Source organism: Papio anubis, chromosome 6, assembly GCF_008728515.1.
Source record: "Papio anubis isolate 15944 chromosome 6, Panubis1.0, whole genome shotgun sequence".
In the NCBI taxonomy this organism is placed as follows: Eukaryota; Metazoa; Chordata; class Mammalia; order Primates; family Cercopithecidae; genus Papio; species Papio anubis.
This window is the reverse complement of record NC_044981.1, coordinates 65,178,432-65,199,965: the sequence shown is the minus strand read 5'-3', so window position 1 is coordinate 65,199,965 and position 21,534 is coordinate 65,178,432. Positions and strand designations below refer to the sequence as shown.

The 21,534-nt window shown below is 37.3% G+C and overlaps 1 protein-coding gene across 4 annotated transcripts in view; it reads right to left on the bottom strand.

Annotated features, from left to right (window-relative positions):
* The window catches only part of COL19A1 (collagen type XIX alpha 1 chain), a 333,080-nt gene that overhangs the window by 300,982 nt on the left and 10,564 nt on the right, over positions 1–21,534 (bottom strand). For 3 of the 4 annotated variants that reach the window (XM_003897789.5, XM_009205449.4, XM_009205448.4), the window contains exon 2: positions 18,227–18,353. In XM_003897789.5, coding sequence (XP_003897838.2) covers positions 18,227–18,353 — 127 coding nt within the window. Of the gene's footprint in view, positions 1–5,055; positions 8,101–18,226; positions 18,354–21,534 lie in introns of those variants that run through there. The other variant, XM_021937400.2, reaches the window with a different exon arrangement.

The following is a 21,534-nucleotide window of genomic DNA, read 5'->3' as shown; positions in this document are numbered from 1 at the left end:
TTAATTCTCTATGTCTAAAATTGATGTTTGGGTTTAATAACTTAGAAGTTTTTAATATAGAGAGGAGATAAACTACTTAAAACCAATTTGAAATTGCCGACTCACCAGTTCCCCCTTCATTTAACAAATATATCACAGACCTCAGGTGCAGTGACAGGGTATCATCTTAATATATTTAACCAGAAAATAAATCAGATTCTAAATAATGCTACCACTTAATCAAATTTTAAAATAAGCAGCAAATATACTACAAAAAACATGTTGAACACAATTTGTAAAGTAAGTGAAATTATAGTACTGAGTACTTATAGATATTACTTAGTTAATATGGAAAATTGCTATCTCAGAGATCTTAATACAATTGCAGGCTCTAAATAATAGTAAAAGTATTAGAGATTTTGTAAACATTACCAATTAATGATTCGGATTAATAGTCATTTTTATAAAACCCAAACACCTCATCCAAGATCTGGACACTAAAATCTACAAAACATGGCTGACAGAAATTAAAGACCTAAATAACTGAAGGGATAAACAAAATACTTAGAATGCAAGACTTAAAATTGTTAAGATGTTAGTTCTCGGTTTTTATCTCTAGATTCAGAGCAATGCCAATTAAAATCCCAACAGTATGGGGGGTGTGTGTGTGTGTGTGTGTGTGTGTGTGTATGTGTAAAACTGACATGCTGATTCTCAAATTTATATGAAACTACAGAAAAAAAGCTAAAATAGTAAAAGGCAAAATTAAAGGAGAATAAGCTAGAGAGCGTCAAGCTATCAGATATAGTTTTTTTTTTTTTTTATAATGTGGTGTTGGTACACACACAGAAAAACACAAACATAACCCAAAACATATGGTCTCCTTATTTACCACAGAAAAGCCACTCGATTCAGTGGGAAATGGATGGTTGTTTTGCTAAACGGTACTGGGTCAATAGAATATCCATGTAGAAAAACACTGAATGTTGAAACTTACTTCACACCATGCACAAAAATTAACTAAAGATAATCATAGAAATAAATATGAAAGGTAAAACAGTAAAGGATCTACAAGACAACAAAGTCTTCATGAACTTGGGATAGCAAAGATGTCTTAAAAAGAACACAGAAACCATTAATCACAAAAGAAAAGACTGCTAAGTTGAACTTCATTAAAATTAAAATCTTTACTCAAAAGACAACACTAAAAGAGTAAAAAGTCAAGCCATAAATTAGGAGAAGGTACTTCCAGTCCAAATATGCAATAAAGCATCATTTCTAGAATATACAATGAACTCTCACAAATCAATAACAAAAAAAGATTGAAAATCTTATTCTAAAAATGTGCAAAAATATTTAAACACTTCAAAAAAGAGAATATCCAAATGTTCAACCCACATATGAGAAGGTGCTCAACATCATTAGTTATCAGGGAAATGCAAAGTGAAACCACAGTGAGATACCACTAAATGGCTAAAATTAAAGCACTGAGGATGCCAAGTGTTGATGAGGATATGGAGCAATAAAAACTATTCTACATTGCTTGTAGGAGTGAAAATTAGTACACTTTAGAAAATCGTTTGGCAGTATTTACTAAAGCTAAATATATATGAACTGTATGACCTGAAAATTCAAGGAACCAAGAGAAAGGAGTGCCAAAAAAATGAGTGTAAATGGCCCTTTTAGACAAGAATATTAATGGCAGCGTTACTCATAATAGTCTAAAACCGGAAACAACCCAAATGTTTATCAACAAGAAGGAGCAAGATAATTAAATTGTGGCATACACAATGAAAAACTGTACAGCAATTAAAAGGAATAAACTATTGACACATGCAACAACTAGATAATCTCACAGATATAATATTAAATAGAAAAATATCATTCACCCAAAAAATATTAATGAGAGAGTCAAGTGGAAGGGGGTCCCTGGAGAAACTGCAACCAGCCCTTCCACCGAGGTGGAGCCTTGGGAAGTTCACACCCTTTGCAGTGGGGAGGAGCCTGGCCCCTTCCTCTTCCTGTGTGGAACCTGGGATTTGAACAGTCTGGAGGGAAGCGCTCTAGCAGGGACTCTGGCCTAGGGGACTCTTTCCCCCTTTCCTTCCTTTTCACCCAATAAAACCCTGTTTTATTCACCATTCAAATTGTCTGCAAGCCTGAATTTTCGTGGCCGTGGGACAAAGAACACCATCTTTAGCTGCACTAAGGAAAAGTCCTGCAACATTTTCAGTGTGCAATGTGGGGGCTCAAGAAGTGGTGAGGGAAATGAGAACACAAAACCTCTCACTGTGGCCTCTAAGCCTTTTCATCCTTGGACTTCTGAGCTTATGGGAAACCTCACCACCACCCACAGTCGCTCCCTGGGGTTGGGAGAATTTTCATGACCTTTTTCTTCCTTTTTCAGGACAGACTGGTGAGCAGCAGCTCCAGGCTGATCTCCACTCCCTGCGCAGGGCTAGGATGCCTGGCTCAAAAGTCCCCCACAACCAGCTGACTGGTCCCAGCCACAGAGTGCTGCCACAGCCTTCCTCTTCCCTGGCTAACAGGTTTAACTCTATTGGACAGTAATTAAGCTTAATCTTTTCTTCCTGGTGGAGGAATCAGTTGCATAAGAATAAGAGGTTCTTCCTCAAGCATTAAAATTTTTTTTTTCTTTCCTCCTCTCCACTCCATCAGCAGTTAAGCCTTAAAGATATTTTCCCCCTTTGCTAGGCCAGATCTCCTAACAATCACTGTTCATTTTTTCTGTAAAGCTTAATTGTGAAAAAGGATTTGTGGGGCTAGTCTTGGGCTGTAGCCAATCTGGTGTGCTTTGCAAGTCTGTATGGTTTGCGCTGCAAGCCTCCATCTTGTTTTACATCCTGAGGGCATGGCCTGAAACTGCTTGGCAAGGCTTTGTTTAGCAATCCTGCCTTAGGGAATAAGTTTCTTTCCGTTTGGATATCTGCATGTTTTCCCATGCCTGTCCTTTAAAAGGCTCCACCCAGCGACTGGGTTTTCTTCTACATGTCTGTGTACTGTGTGTAATGTCTTTCAAAAGCTCTCTAACTAATTTGGCCTAAAGAAAGATAAGCGCTTGGATCAAATATTTTTTAAAGGGAATATAAAATCTGTGGTACCTTTCAGTTCACATGACTTTAATCTTTGAGAAATAAAAGCCTTAAAGATTATTAGTAAACTGCAGATCAGATGCAAGGTTTGCTAAGTGTTTTAAGGTTACAAACTGCTTTTTGGGTTTTGAGAACTATTTGACTTGCTGGCTTGACAATTGGTAAGGCCTGGGGACATATGGAATAACCAGGCCCTTAATTAAGAAAGCAAACTTTAGCTGCAGTTAGCACACAAAGCAACTTACCAAGTTTTATCTTAAAGTTAAAAATGCTAGGAATTACTATTATAACACATAATTGAAACTACTGTCTATGAAGAGTCAAATTCCATAAAATATTTTCAGAGATTTATTCTGAGTCAAATATGAGTGACCATGGCCTGTGACACAGCCCTCAGGAGGTCCTGACAACATATGCCCAAGGTGGTAGGGTGCAGCTTGGTTTTATATATTTTTAGAGAGGCATCAGACATCAATCAAATACATTTAAGAAATACATTGATTTGGTTCAGAAAGGTGGGACAACTTAAAGTGGGGGCAGGGGGGCAATGCTTCCAGACTATAGGTAAATTTAAACATTTTCTGGCTGACAAATAGTTGAGTTTATCTGAAGACCTGAGATCAATGGAAAGGAATGTTCAGGCTAAGATAAAGGACTGTGGAGACCAAGATTTGTTGTGCAGAGGAATCTCTCAGATAGCAGACTTGTAAAATGTTTATGAGACCTAAAAGGGTACCTGACTGTTAGTTGATTATCTCTTGGATCTGGAAACAAAGGAAAGAAAACAAAGGGGAAAGGAGATTTTCTATATTTCTAGAGAATGTGGACTTTTTTTTTTTTTTTTTTTTTTTTTGAGATGGAGTCTCGCTCTGTCACCCAGGCTGGAGTGCAATGGTGCAATCTTGGCTCACTGCAAGCTCCGCCTCCCAGGTTCACACCATTCTCCTGCCACGCCCAGCTGATTTTTTGTATTTTTAGTAGAGATGGAGTTTCACCGTGTTATCTAGGGTGGTCTTGATCTCCTGACCTCGTGATCCACCCGCCTTGGCCTTCCAAAGTGCTGGGATTACAGGCGTGAGCCACCGTGCCCAGCCAGAATGTGGACTTTTCCCAGAAGAGATTTTGCAGGACAATTTTAAGGTATGGCAAGGAAATATACTTGGGGTAAAACATTGTGATTTTCTTCCTTGTTATGCCAGAGTCAAATTGGAAAGTAAGTAACAATATACAGGGTTAAATACAACCCATCCGATGAGAAATTATGGTTTGTCGGGCATGACTCCCCAGACCCCTTAGAAAGGAATTTGGGCAAGATAAAAATCAGAGCTTAGTCCTCAGTTGCTATTTTAAGTTACTGTAAACCATTAGGGAGATAACCAAACTTTTTTGTCAGTTGTGTTTCTAACTGTAACTACCCTGGACATTTTGCTATTCACAGACAATTGTTGTCTTGTTTTAATCCTTTTCAAAAGATGGTTTCTAATAAGCTATAGAACTGTAACAGGTGCTCTGAAATATAGGCTTATGATAATTTTGGAAACTGTAACATTGTAATAAAGGAAAACAGTACAGGACTCATGAAGAGCCGAAACTTCACAAATATCAAGCAAAACAAGAGTTAACTAAATGGACTGAGCTCAGAAAGCTGAAGCAACTTTTTTGACTTTTGGTTGGAATATTGCTGATCCTTGCTTGGGTTTTCATAGTCAAGGAAACTTATTTTGAACTATTTACAACCTTTAACAATTGAGTAAGGGATACTTCTATAAACAAACTTTGGAACATGTTTTTTTTCTCTCTGCCTGGTTCCTCCAGAATTTGGAAACTCTCTGTGAGTATTCTCAACTTATGGCAATATAGCCATTTGCATCAGTGGAATAAGAATCCATTTTTCTTTTGCAGCAGGACACAATGGGAGAAAGTGGTTGTTTTACCAAGGCTTTGACTGGAAGGGTATGCTTACCTTTAAGGAGTCAGTCTCAACTTGCAGGGATGATAGAAGTCCAGTTGCCTCATACCCTTGTCTACACAGTTCCTGTACAGGGTTCATGACCTGTGGTCAGTAAAGAATGTCACTATCTAACAGATCTAGGAGCTCCAAGTTTATTATGGGACCTTAAGAGGAGAGGATCACTCAATTCACAGGTATTTGAGGATAATCCCATGGTTGGGCTCAGCTTTAAAAGGTCTTATGTGAGATTCCTTGGGGAACAGAGGTCCATCAAAGCTGATCCAAAAAACCTATGTAAAAATAACTATTCTTGCTGTATTTTTTGCGAATCATCAGGCCAACGATAAAGCTAAAGTCTATTTTGCAAACCACTCAGTCCTATGATGATTTGTTTTTTAACAAAAATGAGGACTGGAGAGAGAGAAATCATGTTTCAAAACGTATCATATATTTGTCATTAAATTCTAAACTCACTACTTGTTTTTAAGTTTTCACTTACATTTTAGGCTAACCCTACTTGTTCCTGTGAACCAACCAGCAGTCTCCAGCTGCAGCTCAGAAAGAACAAAAGGGACGGGTAATGTAGAAATCTGGATCAATATTCTAGTTCTGAGCAATTATCCTGCAAATCCTGCCTGGCAATTGGAATAAATAAGATACCCATCACTTGGAGATTTCCTTTTTGGGAAAGTAAGACCAAGAAAGCTAACCAAAGCCAATTACCATGCACCCAAATCTTAGTAAGCATAACTATAGCTACCAGTTATCTGGGTGTCTCACAAGACATCCTTTCCCTCCCTTGTTGGAGGAGGACTCAGTTCCACAGTTTTAACTTAGCATTTGGCTTATGGTAAGAGTCCATGCAACCCCCTCAAGACAAATTTTTATCCCAGACTCAATTCTAAGCTTTGGGTCAAAGCCCTGGGATAGAAAAATGGATCTGAGGGATCCAGAGGCAGAGAATAATGGAAGTCAAAAGGTACAGCACAGATGAGCGTGTGTGGCTGATTAAGCCAACCCCAAGCTTCCTGTTTCATGGATAAAGGTCACATTAATACCCATGGCACAAATGAGGTATAGGGAACTCCAAAGCTACTGGCAGTTGGGGAGATAGAGGCATAGGTGAGAGTGGATAATTCCTATTCTCTAGGCCCCCGTTTCATGGGTGAAAGCCACTTTGGCACTCATGGCGGCACCTGCCAAGGTCACTGTGACTTGGGGATGCAAGGATGGAACAGGGAAAGAGGACGCTCTTCCCTCTCTCCCTCATGTACCCCGGGTACCTGCTAGAAAGAGAAGAAAACCAGGCATGCCTGCTCCCCTCATTCTAGATGGGTAGCCATTCATCTTTAGTCTGTACTCCTTTCAAATGCATCCTGAATCCCTGGGACTCCTTTAAAAGGTGCCCTCTTTTTTTCCTTTCTTCTCCTCTGTCCTCTCTTCACTGATAGGTAATTGTGTCTCTGTACTATGGGATAGTCCCCTCAGATGCATCCTTCAAAATAGAAAGAGTTAATTTCCCAAACCTTAAACTAGTTGGCTCAGGGGAAGGGAACACAGAAGCCCAACATGCCGGCAAAAGGGTCAAGTTTTTTGTTTTTTGCTAGTTGGGTGTTTGGCCTCCCTCTCCCTGTGCAAACTGGTAAAAGGCCTTGGAGTTTTTGAGCTGTCCTTATCCCTCCTCTTGTTTCATTTTGATACACATTTTCTAATAACAGGGTTTGTCTGTTCTTGCCTTCAGGCCATCGAACTCCAAACGGTCATGCAACTGCAGACTCTGACAATGGCCCCTTCTCCTGGGAACCTTTACATTGGCCTCTGAGGGAACTCTGACTTCCGTTTCCCCAAAACAGCACCCCCGTCAGCAGGAAGAAGTTAAGATCGTTTTTTCCCCTTATCCTTAATCTAACAGCAATTAGATGTACTTCTTTAGAGGGAGGAATGACACAGCCAGGTGGGAGGGGATCCTTGGAGAAACTCCAACCACTCTGCCCATTGAGGTTGGAGGGCAGCCTTCCCTGACCACTCTGTGTAATAAAATAACCTCTTCTCCCTCACATATATAAAATTACCAAACATAGCTAATAAAATACAGGATTCCCAGTTACATGTGAATATCAGATAAATAAAAATATTTTTAGTGCAAGTATGTCCCATGCAATATTTGGAACATACTTATACTAAAAAGTAGTTTATTGTTTAAACTTCAAAGTTAACTGGGCATCCTGTATTTTACCTGGTAAACTTAGTCAGATGGCCACACTCTGTGAGGGCAGATATGATGGTAGCTTGGACTAGGGATGACACTGAAAATGGAAAACATCTTCAATTTCATGGGAAGGAATTGAGAGATACAAGAACCAACAGGAGATGATAAGGGATTGAATGTAGGGAAGAGGGAGATTAGTTGACTGAAATAAATCACACTAGAAAAATAAAAGAAAACTTGGCAAGGAGTAGGTTAATTTGTAGTGGGGAAGAGGAGAAATTAGAAATGTTAAATCTGACATGCCATTAAGAAAGTCAAACAATGGAGTTATCGAATAGACAGTTAGAAATGGAATTCAAAAGAGAGGGGAGGCCCGTAAGGTACATTCTGGAGTGACTGACATATAAATCCTAAGTAAAACTGTGTCTGGAGTTGGTTCCTTCTGGTGGGTTCTTGGTCTCGCTGACTTCAAGAATGAAGTCGCAGACCTTTGCAGTTAGTGCTATAGCTCTCAAAGATAGTGTGTCCGGAGTTTGTTTCTTCTGATGTGTCCGCAGTTTATTCCTTCCGGTGGGTTCATGGTCTCGCTGACCTCAAGAATGAAGCTGCAGACCTTCACGGCGAGTGTTACACCTCTTAAAGGTGGTGCAGACTCAAAGAGTGAGCAGCAGTGAGATTTATTGTTAAGAGTGAAAGAACAAAGCTTCCACAGCATGGAAGGGGACCCGAGCAGATTGCCACTGTGGGCTGGGGTGGTCAGCTTTTATTTCCTTATTTGTCCCCATCCACGTCCTGCTGATTGGTCCATTTTACAGAGTGCTGATTGGTCCATTTTACAAAATGCTGATTGGTCCATTTTACAGAGTGCTGATTGGTGCATTTACAATCCTTTAGCTAGACACAGAGCACTGATGGGTGCGTTTTTACAGAGAGCTGATTGGTGCACTTACAGTCCTTTAGCTAGACACAGAACACTGATTGGTGTATTTTTACAGAGTGCTGATTGGTGCATTTACAATCCTTTAGCTAGACACAGAGTGCTGATTGGTGTGTTTACAATCCTTTAGCTAGACAGAAAAGTTCTCCAAGTCCCCACTCGACCCAGGAAGTCCAGCTGGCTTCGCCTCTCAAAACCATGGGAAGGATGAGATCACACAGTGAGTGAGATAAAAAAAGAACAGGGGCAAGGAGTGTCTCCTGAGAAACTGTAACATATCACTTGTCCATTTTTCCTGCTTTGGTTTTTCTGTTTCTTCATAGCTCCAGAATTATCATACAGGAAATTATTATTAGTATTACATGTAAAGTCACAATTAAAATCTGCCTAGTCTGATAGAAGTTCTATTTAGCAGTCTTCTCCAACATGCATTAAGAAAAATAATTTTCTTCACAAACAGTAAAGCTCATGGCAGCTCTTTCCTCAAGGTTAGAGTTGGGGAAGATAAAGAGCAACAATATACCATAGATACAGAACTGGCTTGTTTTCCTTTCATAAACGAATCAAAACAAGAGGCTTTAGGCATTTTGCATTTAAAAAAAAAAAGGCTTCTTAAAAAAAGAAGGTCTCTTTGTTTCCTTGTTACTAGTTGCCCTCAACCCCCCTGTACACATCATACTTTGCCAATACATCTGATAAAAGAATATCGAGCATATCAGGTTGGGAAAAAAACACTAGTTAGCAAAAAATAGGTAAAGTAACACTGGACAATGATAAAACTAATATGGAAGTGTGAACAAACAAGAAAAATGGGAACACAGCTTTGGTTTTTGTTCTTTTGGGGTTTTTTTTTTTTTTTGAGATGGAGTCTCACTCTGTCGCCCAGGATGGAGTACAGTGGTGCAATCTCAGCTCACTGCAACCTCCACCTCCCTGGTTCAAGAAATTCCCCTGCCTCAGTCTCCTGAGTAGCTGGGATTACAGGTGCCCGCCACCACGCCTGGCTAATTTTTTTGTATTTTTAGTAGAGAGGGGTTTCACTATGTTGGCCAGATTGGTCTCCAACTCCTGACCCTCAGGCAATACGCCCACCTTGGCCTCCCAAAGTGATAGGATTATAGGTGTCCTCTTTTTTTTCCTTTCTTCTCCTCTGTCCTCTCTTCACTGATAGGTAATTGTGTCTCTGTACTATGGGACAGTCCCCTCAGATGCATCCTTCAAACTAGAAAGAGTTAATTTCCCAAACCTTAAACTAGTTGGCTTAGGATTGGGCTCAGGGGAAGGGAACACAGAAGCCCAACATGCCAGCAAAAGGGTCAAGTTTTTTTTGCTAGTTGGGTGTTTGGCCTCCCTCTCCCTGTGCAAATTGGTAAAAGACCTTAGAATTTTTGAGCTGTCCTTATCCCTCCTCTTGTTTCATTTTGATACATGTTTTCTGATAACTGAGTTTGTCTATTCTTGCCTTCAGGCCATCAAACTTCAAACGGTCATGCAACTGGAGACTCTGACAATGGCCCCTTCTGCTGGGAACCCTTACATTGGCCTCTGAGGGAACTCTGACTTCCGTTTCCCCAAAACAGCACCTCCTGTCAGCAGGAAGCAGTTAAGATCCGTCTTCATCCTTATCCTTAATCTAAGAGCAATTAGATGTACTTCTTTAGAGAGGGGAATGAGACAGCCAGGTGGGAGGGGATCCTTGGAGCAACTCCAACCAGCCTGCCCACTGAGGTGGAGCCTCGGGAACTTCACGCCCTTTGCAGCGGGAAGAGCCTGGCCCCTCTTCTTCCTGTGTGGAAACTGGGATTCAATCGGCCTGGTGGGAAGTGCTCTAGCAGGGACTCTGGCCTAGCGAGAGTTCCTGTTTCCCCGTTTCCTTCCTTTTCACCCAATAAAACCCTGTCTTACTCACTATTCAAATTGTCTGTGAGCCTGAATTTTCATGGCCATGGGACAAAGAACTCCATCTTTAGCTGAACTAAGGAAAAGTCCTGCAACATTAATACATACTGTATAATTCCATTTATACAAAATTCTAGAGATTATACAACGAATCTATGTCAGTGTAGTGGCTACTGTGGTGAAATGTTAGCTAGGAGCAGGTACACAGAAGGCTTCTGGGGTTTTGAGAATGTATATTTAGGTCTGAGTAGTAGTTACAATGGTATAAATCTATCTGTAGAAATTCACTGCACTGTGCACTAAGATTTGTCAACTTTGGTGTGTGTAATATCTCAACAAAAGGAAGAAAATAGCATCTCTGTGAGAAAAGATTTTAAGCTAAAAATGACTTGAAAAACTCAAAAAAATTCCATTCTTACCATATTTTTATAATGACTATGAGTGACTATGTAACCATAATAAATAAGATTAAATTACTCACAATGTTCGTAGGGAAGCCCCAGTAGGTGATTAGCAAAACAAATCTCAAGATAGTAATGAGAAGAAGGTATACTGGCCTATTGCCAAGTTGGAAACAGCATATATCTTATTTAAATTTTTCTGAGGCCTTAGCGAATATGTGATGATTTCCAAGTAATAAACCATGACTTGAAATGAATGGAATTCAACATTTCTAACAACATTTATGAAAGCCTACACTAAAAGTCTTTATGAAAATCAAATGCCATTTCATATCTTTAGCATATGTGCTTTGTGGTGAAAAACTGAAAAAGTTAAAACTAAATGTTAATTATTTACATGTAAGATTTAAGGCACAATAATCTGAATACATGAATATTATGGATTCATTGCACGAAAATGGCAAGGCAGTGGAAATAGCTATCACAAGGTGGGTATGTTCATTTCTTTAAGTATTAAAATACATATTTTAATATAAAGTAAAGCACACTTTTAAGTAAGTGTGCATGTACCTTGAAGGACTACAGAAAATACTCAAATATCCAAATATCATGTCAAGTAGACAAAGGCAAAGCACCGTGTCATTTCAAAGGCTCTCTGGACGATTGCAAAAGTAATGACTAAAATTTCACCACAAAAAAAAATTGCACTGCTTTTTCCATTCATCCATCCATGAACACTTAGGTTGTTTCTATGTCTTAGCTTTTGTGAATAATGCTGCAATGAATATGGGGGTGCAGATATATCTTCACAAGGTGGGGATTTCATCTCTTTGGATGTAGACCCAAAAGAGGGGTTGCTGGATCATATGATAGTTCTATTTTTTATTTCTTCAGAACCTCCATACTGTTTTCCATAATGGCTATAACCAATCCACATTCCCACCAACAGTGTGCTAGAGTCCTCTTTTCTGCATATCCTTGCCACATTTGTGTTATCTCTTGTCTTTTTGATAATAGCTATCCTTATAGGTATGAGGTAATGTCTCATCGTGGTTTAATTTGCATTTCCTTTATGATTAGTAATGTTGAGCACTTTTTCATATACCTGTTGGACATTTTTATCTCTTTTTTGTAGAAATACGTATTTCAATCCTTTGCCCATTTTTAAATCAGATTATTTGTTTTACTGATATTGAGTTTTAAAAATGCTTTATACATTTTGGATATTAACTATCAGATAAGTAGTTTGCAATTATTTTTTCCCAGCCCATAGGTTGTCTTTTCATTTTGTTGATTGTTTCCTTCACTGTGTATAAGTGTTTTAGTTTGATTTAGTCCCATTTATTTACTTCCACTTTTGTAGCCTGAGATTTTCATGTGATATCCAAAAATGATTGCCAAGGTCAATGTTGGGGAACTATTCCCTCATTATCATTTCTGCGAGTTTTATGGTTTTTGTTATTACATTTAGACATTTTATCCAATGGAATATAATTCAGCCTTTAAAAAAAGAAAATCCTTCCATTTGCCACAGCATAGATAGACCTTAAGGATAGTATGCTAAGTGAAATAAGCCAGACGCAGGAGAAAAAATATTGTGTGATCCCACATGTGGAATATTTTTAAAAAGAGCTTAAATACACAGAGACAGAGAATAAAACAGCATTTATCACTGGTGTGAGAAGGGTAGGAAATGGAGAAATGCACTTAAAGGATACAAAATGCAGATATGTAGGATAAATGTATCTAGAGATGGAATGTGCAACATAAGGACTAAGAAAATACAATAAAATTGTATTGCCTTTGAGATTTTCATTTAATAAGATTTAGCCACTCGTTACAAAAATAAGTAACTATGTGAGATGATAGGTATGTTATTCTGTTCACTACAATAGTCATTTAATTATATCCATCCCATAATATGCTATAGACCTCAAATATACACAATAAAATTTATTTTTAAAATGTCTATACTTTTTTAAAAAGATGCACTGCTTAGAAAACCTTAATCAACAGATCTTTTTCAAAAGCAAATGCAAATGTTTTTAACAAATTCATACCAAGATGTTAATAACTATCAGCTCCACTTTCCTCCTGATTTAGCTTGAAGGACCTGGGCAAATTACAGAGTTGGTGGGGGGTATTGAAAAGAGCCAAAGGTGCCCAGCGTGGTGGCTCATGCCTATAATCCCAGCACTTTGGGAGGCCAAGGTGGGCGGATCATTTGAGGTCAGGAGTTCCAGACCAGCCTGACCAACATGATGAAACCCCATCTCTACTGAAAATACAAAAAATTAGCCAGGTATAGTAGCACATTTCTGTAGTCCCATCTACTTGGGAGGCTAAGGCAGGAGAATCGCTTGCACCTGGGAGGCAGAGGCGGAGGTTATAGTGAGCCGAGACTGCACCACTGCACTCCAGCTTGGGTGACAGAACAAGACTCAGTCTCAAAAAAAAGAAAGAAAGAAAGAAAGAAAAGAGCCAAAGGAAGGCAGCTAGATCATATTTGGGTATATCATTATTTTATCTAGATTAACTACAAAGAAAATACATACTTTAAAAAAGATGTTTACCCATTCTCGTTCCAAAAATTAGAATCCTGAGCACCTAAGAACAAGTCATCCAAGAGGAGTTAAGATCACAAAGCCAGCCACTCAATGGTGGAGTAGAAACAAAACACAAGTTTCCTATAACCAACTTCTCCCCCTCTGTATTGAACATTGCTTCTTAAATACATATTTTAAACAAAACAATAGCATACCTAAGAAATTATCTTCATTCTTTAGTAGAAGTGGATTATGCTCCCACCCTCAGTTTTAAACGTGTGCTTAAACACACACACACACACACATACACACACAGAGAAAATCACTTTTCCCCTTAATCTCTCTGTTTTATCCTACTGGTTTGACCTCCTATTGTACTGCTAGGCATTCTAATCTTAAGATCACATCACATCTTTTGTTAAACATTTTTCCTCTCATTGGTGTGATACTTCTTTTTTTTTTTTTTTTTTCTCCCTGAGATGAAGTCTTGCTCTGTCACCCAGGCTGGAGTGCAGTGGTGTGATCTTGGCTCACTGCAACCTCCGCCTCCTGGGTTCAAGCGATTCTCCTGCCTCAGCCTCCCAAGTAGCTGGGATTACAGGCACCCACCATCATGCGTGGCTAATTTTTATATTTTTAGTAGAGACAGGGTTTCACCATGTTGGCCAGGCTGGTCTTGAACTCCTGACCTCAGGCAATCTGCCTGCCTCGGCCTCCCAAAGTGCTGGGATTACAAGCATGAGCCACTGAGCCTGGCCCGGTCTGATACTTTCTATACCCATTCATATAAATCTTCAGTTTACTACAGTGTTCACCAAAGGTATGTTGAAATCCCTCTTTTCCACTTTTTTTTATTATTCCCTGAAAGTATGTTGAATTCCTTTTTTCTCCTCTCAAATGGCTGAGGAGCTCAGACCAGCTAAAATCCAATCTTTTAATGTTTTGTTTTTTCAAATGATTTAATACCTAAAAGATCTGTGTATATTGCTGATACTCAGACTGAAAATGGACTAGTTGCTCTCTGGACACAGAGGCTTCTGGCCTTAGGAAAAGCCAGGGGATGAGGTAATTCCTTGGGTACTACAAAAACAAAAGGGAAAATCAAAGTTATAGTCATCATACAAAATAAACATAAACATGTTCTGTTATACTCTTTGCAGTTTAGTGAGGGTTCTTGTATTACTTACACTATTAATATACCAGTTTACTGATTGCAGGGAAAGAAAACATAATTTGTCTGGTCAAGATATAATTTATATTTTAACTTTGCTAAAATGCACATATCTCCACACATCTGTACTTTAATAACAATGCATTATGAATAATACAATATGACAATATTCAATTAACTGTGAAATAAGGCTTCCAAGAGGTAATGAGGGGCATACATTCAGAAGCCTGCCTGTCCACCTGATATCCGAGAAGGGTCTACAGGGCAAAGATTGAACATCTTCCAAGAGGTTTCACAGGACAGGATTTATTGCTTTGGCGAATTTACCAGAGTCCAAGGTCTAGCCTTTGACCATGCAGGCTTAGAAATCAGATTTTGACAACACAAAAAGTACAGATGCATTTCTCAGGAGCCATGTACCCTTACACCTCCTCCCCCTCATTCACTTGACTCCAGTCTCCCGGTTTTTCTTGCTGTTTCTCCCACATGCCAAGCATGCCCCTGCCTCAGAGCCTGAGGACCAAGTGACTGCTTCCCAGGTGTTCACGTGCCTTGCCCTCACACTGCCTTCATGCCTCTGCGTAAATGCCCAATTCTTCCAAAGGAAAATACCTAGTTAGAAGCTATATTATTAATTTAATCATTGTGAAGCTTTCCTCCACTTTCAAAATTTAGGAGTTACAAAGTACATTTGTCAATGAAGGATTTTTACATGGTACCAATGTTGAACACAAGAATTTCTTAAAAACACAAAATACAATTCTCTATATAACAGCATACATTTTACTCTGAGTTTAAGCGTGAAGTGTTTGCCAACTAGTAAAAACCACATTTTGGAATAATAGGTTTTTTTCCTTGTAATTCTTTGTAATTAATAGAAAACTACCTTAGAATGGTTTATGTGAATAGTTACAGGCCTAAATTTAAATTTATAATCAAGTCAATCTGGACACTTAAACTGAAGATTTATCATAATGAAAAGAAAATGTGTTACTTAAAAGGCATTCTGTCATTTTCATTTATTTAGCCTGTTTTTTTTTTTTTTAAACTCTGGTTTTCTGTTTCTTATTGCTTTTTATGATGATATAGTACTTTTGCCTTAGAACAGATTAAAGAAAATAGATGAAACTTTAATTATTTGATACATAGTCTTCTATATTAGAGGAAAGAGTTTTACGCAACTAATTAAAATAAGTTTTGAGATTTTCTAGCATTGTATATATTTTAACACAATTCTCTTCCCCACCTTCTTTTGACAAGTAACTGAGCTGAAACTGTCACATTGAAATGGAAGTTCATTTGCAGTAGGAAAATAAACAAATATACCTTATCCCGTGATCTCAATATAATAGGAAAACTGATGAAAGAATATGAAATGACTGAATTCCTAATACCTTCAAAATTTTAAAATTCAAGTTATTATTGAATCTCTCCATATTACTCTTAAATTCTGTCTCAACTGGGACAATTCCAGGTAATTATTAAACATACCGAAGTGTTAAGGTAAAGCAATTAAAAGGCCCAATCTATCTGTCATATATTTAGGTTTAATAGTAAACTGTTGACAACTTCACAGACTCCAACACTGAAACCCTAGCCTCTCTCTCAGATTTGTTATATTTTATTTTTAGATGTAATCACTTCCCTCCGGTAAATGGTTAGTGACCACACGCGCAGGTCTGCACATGAGGAAACTAAAAAGGGAACCTTGCACTGTGAATCAGATACACAAGACACAAGAAGGGTCTCCTTCCAGGCCATGCCCAGTGTGTCATATTCTTCAATAATCCCTTTGACAGTGCTGTGCTGACATTTTCAATTAATGCAAACGATACTTGAAGTTAAGCAATTTCCATCACACGTTCAGTATGTGTTGCTTTACGAACACCCTCTATCAAATGGCATGATAAAATTAACATAATTTTTTTCTTTTATTAATTTCCCTTAATGCTTCATGTTAAGTGAATCTTGTTAGAGTTCAGATTAATTTTGAATTCATACTGTTGGGAAAATCATTCAGAAAGATTAATTCAGCAAAGTAAATTGGATAAGAATATATGCATTTTGGTAGTCCTATACATCATGTAACCTGATTAAAGAGTTGAGATACTAGAGCTACAAAAGCAAACATTCAGGGGAATCCCAAGATGGGGAACTGTTAGTTATGCAAGGTGATTACGTTCTAGACATCTGCTGTATAATACCGTGTTTATAATTAACAGTACTGTGTTATACACTTAAACATTTGTTAAGAGGGCAGACTTCATGTTAAGTGTTCTTATCACAATTTTAAAAAGTTACTAAAGGTAAACAATAAAATAAAATAACAACAAAAAAAGGAACCTTGGCATAAAATGGTGCATAAAATGCAAGGTAACCAAATCAGGTGAAAGGAAAAAAAGAAAACCAAAATGTCTGTTAATTATCTCAAAGGTAAGTGTTTCTCTAAGAGTTTTCCTCAGATAATCCTGCATTATATTCATCTGTGGAACTTGTTAAAGATGTAAATTACTGAATCCCACCCCAGTATGACCTGCAAAATGGGGATATGTGAGAGGAGGACTCAGGAATCAAATACGTAAGGTGATTCTTTTTCACACTAAAATTGGAGAACTGTTTATTTAGGTCCTTCAAATCCTTGCTATCATCAAGAACATTTACTACCCACTAGCATGTGCCTAAAAACTGTCCCTATTTAACCAAAGATTAATTCTTCCTTCTAACTAAAAAAGTCCTGTCATCTCAGATTAAATTGTGAAGCACATTACCTGCTATATTTCTTTACAAAAAGAGACTCAGAAATTCCGAAGAGTAGAAATAGTATCAGAATAAACTCCGCTGCCCTGTGCATCTCCTTTCCTTTTTTACATATTGTAGTTGCCATGAGTCACAGCTGATTAATTTCTCATTGAAGAAAGAAAGTGTTTCCCCCCACAAATTGTATGACAGCCACAGGATGTCTTTTGTACAATAACAGAATATTTAAACTTTCATGTGGATTATTTTAGGAAATACACCTTCTGCCAAATAATAAAAAATCATAATGACTTACATAACACTCTGAAAGATTATGATGTGTTAGATCTTTATGAGTAATTGTATTGTATGTGTGTCTCAAACTCAAAAGTCTCTACTAGAGTGGGTTTATACTTGTTTAGCAAAAATTATTGAAAAAATATTCAAAAGAATAGGCACAATAATACAGTCTCAGAATACATAATCATATGTGATTATCATCAGAATACATTATATGTGATTTTTTTGCATAGGAAAGATTAAGTTTCTCTTTCCCTAGCAAATGCCTTCTCCAATGTGTCTAATTCAACCTTGTAATATGAATTACATTTAGCTAAGTAACTTATACACACTCAATGTTCAAGAAAGGTCTTCCAAATTAACCACATAATCAATTTCAAAAAGCAGAGGTGAAGGTAAATATTTCAAATTTCCCTTAAGCCTTTTGGAAATATTTATGAAAAGACTGATAAATTTAATTGCAAATACTGTCTATTTAGTTAAAAAGTGCTCTAAAGATCTGTCAACCTTTTGTTTGCCTCATCTAAGATACTACAAAATGAACATATAATTAAACTACATTTCCTTTTATACCTCCTATCCAATTTTTCACTTTTACCTAATTAAGATTAGATATGTCCTTGTTAATCCTAATTAGTAATGAGTTTCCATACTTATAACTTGCATAATTATTGAAAAAGAAAGGGAAAGATATATAATGTCATATATACACACAGAGGCACACATGCATGTATGTATACTTGTAAATAATGAAGACGAAAGGAAGACATAGACTAATATACTATGCATATGAAAAAAAATGAGGTAATTTTAAGAATTCCTAATGTACATCATGGGAAGATCAATGGAAGAAAGCAATGAATTGTAATTCATTCTGTTATAGTAGATGCATCTATGGCCTTTTCAATCTTAACAAGATTTGTTTTAATGATTTAAAGGCTATAAATAACATTTGGTGATTAGGCAAAGAGTTGGCCTGGATACCTGTCTTGTCCCTAATGGTCACGGAAGTGGAAGCAGGAAGCAGGAACACTGACATCCAAAGCCAAAGTTTCCAAGGGCCAGTGAGTCTCATTGTGCCTTGAAACCATGTGAACAAGTGGCCACAGATCTGCAACAACAACAACAACAAAAATTTGAATCAAGTTTATTGTATGCAGCTCCTTTCAACATCTCCAGAAAATCTTACCAAAGCAAAAACAATCAATTTTACATCACATACCATCATATAACAGGATATATGATTATATATGCAACTGTGTATCTCAATATCTTAATCCGTATAACAGCTCTGAAAAGATGTTCAGATTAGTTTCTAGTTAGTTATTGATGTCGATACAGCTTCTTATCAGCTAAAATTTCTCTGCTTTTAAATTTTTTTAAGCAACTACGCTTACAGTGACACCTTTTTATTTTTAAAAATTGTGGTCAAATACACATAATATAAAATTTACATTCATAACCATTTTTAAATACACAGTTCAGTGGAATTAAATAAATTCATACTGCTGTGCAACCATCCCCACCATCTGCAGAACATTTTTCATTTTGCAAAACTGAAACTCTGTGCTCATTAAAAAAAAATTTCCCATTTTCCTCTCCCCTAACTCCCAGCAGCCTTCATTCTACTTTCTTTCTCTATGAATTTCAGTAATCTAGGTACTTTATATAAGTGGAATCATTCAGTATTTGTATCTGTGTGACTTTATTTCACTTAACATATGTATTAAAGGTTCATCATGTTGTACATTGTGTCAGAACTTCCTCCTCTTTTAAAGCTGAATAATATTTCATTGTATGTATATACCACATTTGTTCATCTATTCATCCATCAATGGACATTTGGGTTGCTCCCATCTTTTGGCTATTGTGAATAATACTGCTATGAACATAGATATACAAATACCTGTTTGAGTCCCTGTTTTCAATTCTTTTGGGTATACACCCAGAATCAGAAGTAGAATTGCTAACAATAATTCTATTTTTAATTTTCTGAGAAACCAGACTACTGTTTTCTATAACAGCTGCACCATTTTCATTCTCACTAACAATGCACAAGGGCTCCAATTTCTCCATATCCTAGATAACGCTTGCTATTTTCTCTCTCTCTCTCTCTCTATATATATATATAGGCTGGGCGCGGTGGTTCACGCCTGTAATCCCGGCACTTTGGGAGGCAAAGGCGGGCAGATCATGAGGTCAAGAGATTGAGAACATCCTGGCCAACATAGTGAAACCCCTTCTCTACTAAACATATAAAAAATTAGTCAGGTATGGTGACAGGCACCTGTAGTCCCAGCTACTTGGGAGGCTGAGGCAGGAGAATCGCTTGAACCCGGGAGGCGGAGGTTGCAGTGAGCTGAGATCACACCACTGCACTCCAGCCTCGGCGACAGAGCGAGACTCCGTCTCAAAAAAAAAAAAAAAAAAAATATATATATATATATAAAAATATATATATATATAAAATTACCATCCTAATGGGTGTCAGATGGTATCTCACTGTGGATATGATTTGCATCTCCCTAAGTATTAGTGATGTTGAACATCCTTTCAGGTGCTTACCAATCATTTATATATCTTCTTTGGAGACATGTCTATTCAACTCCTTGGCCCTTTGCCTTTTTTTTTTCTGAGACAGAGTTTTGCTCTGTAGCCCTGGCTGGAGTGTAGTGCCGTGATCTCGGCTCACTGCAACCTCCACTTCCAGGGTCTCGATTCAAGCAATTCTCCTGCCTCAGTCTCTCGAGTAGCTGGGATTACAGGCATGTGCCACCGTGCCCAGCTAATTTTTGTATTTTCATTAGAGATTGGGCCAGGCTGGTCCTGAACTCCTGACCTCGTGATCTGCCCACCTTAGCCTCCCAAAGTGCTGGGATTACAGGCATAAGCCACCGTGCCCAGCCTCCTTTGCCCCTTTTTTAAATCCAGTTGTTTGTTTTAAGTTGCCTATGCTTTTTGCATTGTATAATAGACAATGATTCACATTATTAAAATATAATTTTATTATTCACAAGTCTGTTTTTTCTTCTGAATAATAGTTTTACATATTTTGGCTTAATTGATGTCATGTTTTCTATAAACTTAACTATGTTGTTATTGGACTGAATAACCACTCTTACTGAAGTGATTACTGCACATGTGAAAAGTAATCTTGCCTTATGTTTATAAAGAAAAAATGAATACATGTAATGCCTACCTCACCTGAGCCTGCTATTGACATTATATTTAATGTTAATGTATTACCTCCAATAATTGTTTGTCTTTCTGAATGTATACTTCTATTCCTTTGGTACTGAAATAAAAGATTTAGTCAATAGAACCCCTGTAATGGAAAACTTAAACATCATTTAAATTAATTTTTTTAGTGAAGCAACTAATGCAGAAATAAATTGCAAGCGAAAATATAATGGCTCCCTCCGTGTATTTGGTAATTGCAGTGTTATTAAAATAGCTATTCTAAGAGGTCCAAATATGCAAATAAATGCTATATCACTTACATGCATCATTCAAAGTTTAATCAAGAGTCAAATATAAAAGAATTCATTATACCAGTGTCTAAATTCTATCGCTAGACAGTCTTTAGAAAAAAACTAAAGCCACCATCTTCTTTGTGTGTGCCAAATAAGACCAGCATTTTAAAATTAATTCAAGATTTCAGATCTTTCTGGATGAATAGCTAGAAGCAGCAATTGCAATATTAAAACTGTACGTGTAGTTCTAAATATCAAACAGCTGGTTTTAAGCCTTATTTCTTTTGAATTCTCTCATCTAGATATAGTCTCAATCCTCACATGATTTTGCAAAGTTATCCTAGCTATTATTTCAAATCAGTTGGTAGCTGTTAAAGAAATTAATTCTATTTCAAAGGAATGAACTCATAAACAGTGATCTGATTTTTAGAGAAATCCATGGTTATATTTTTAACCAAAAGTGATTTCTATCAGTTGATAAATTAGTCGTTTGGCACAGTGGTGACAATCATGGCTTCATGTCTGGACTCTGCTAGTTGTGGAGAAGCTATGTACCTTCTCTAAGCCTTAATTTATTCATCTTCAAATTGGAAATAATACTAGGAATAAATTATTTAATGCATGTGTATTATATGGGGCCTTAACCTAGTCAATATTCAAAAGGTATCTGAAATTATAATTGTTTGCTTTACATATTAACAAACAATAATTGGAAAAATTTAGTTACACCTGTCTCTTCAGCTTAAGGTTGACACTGATATTTGGACAATGGAGAAGCATCAAAGCAGGCTAGAAATTTCTGTTCACTGAAACTTTGGT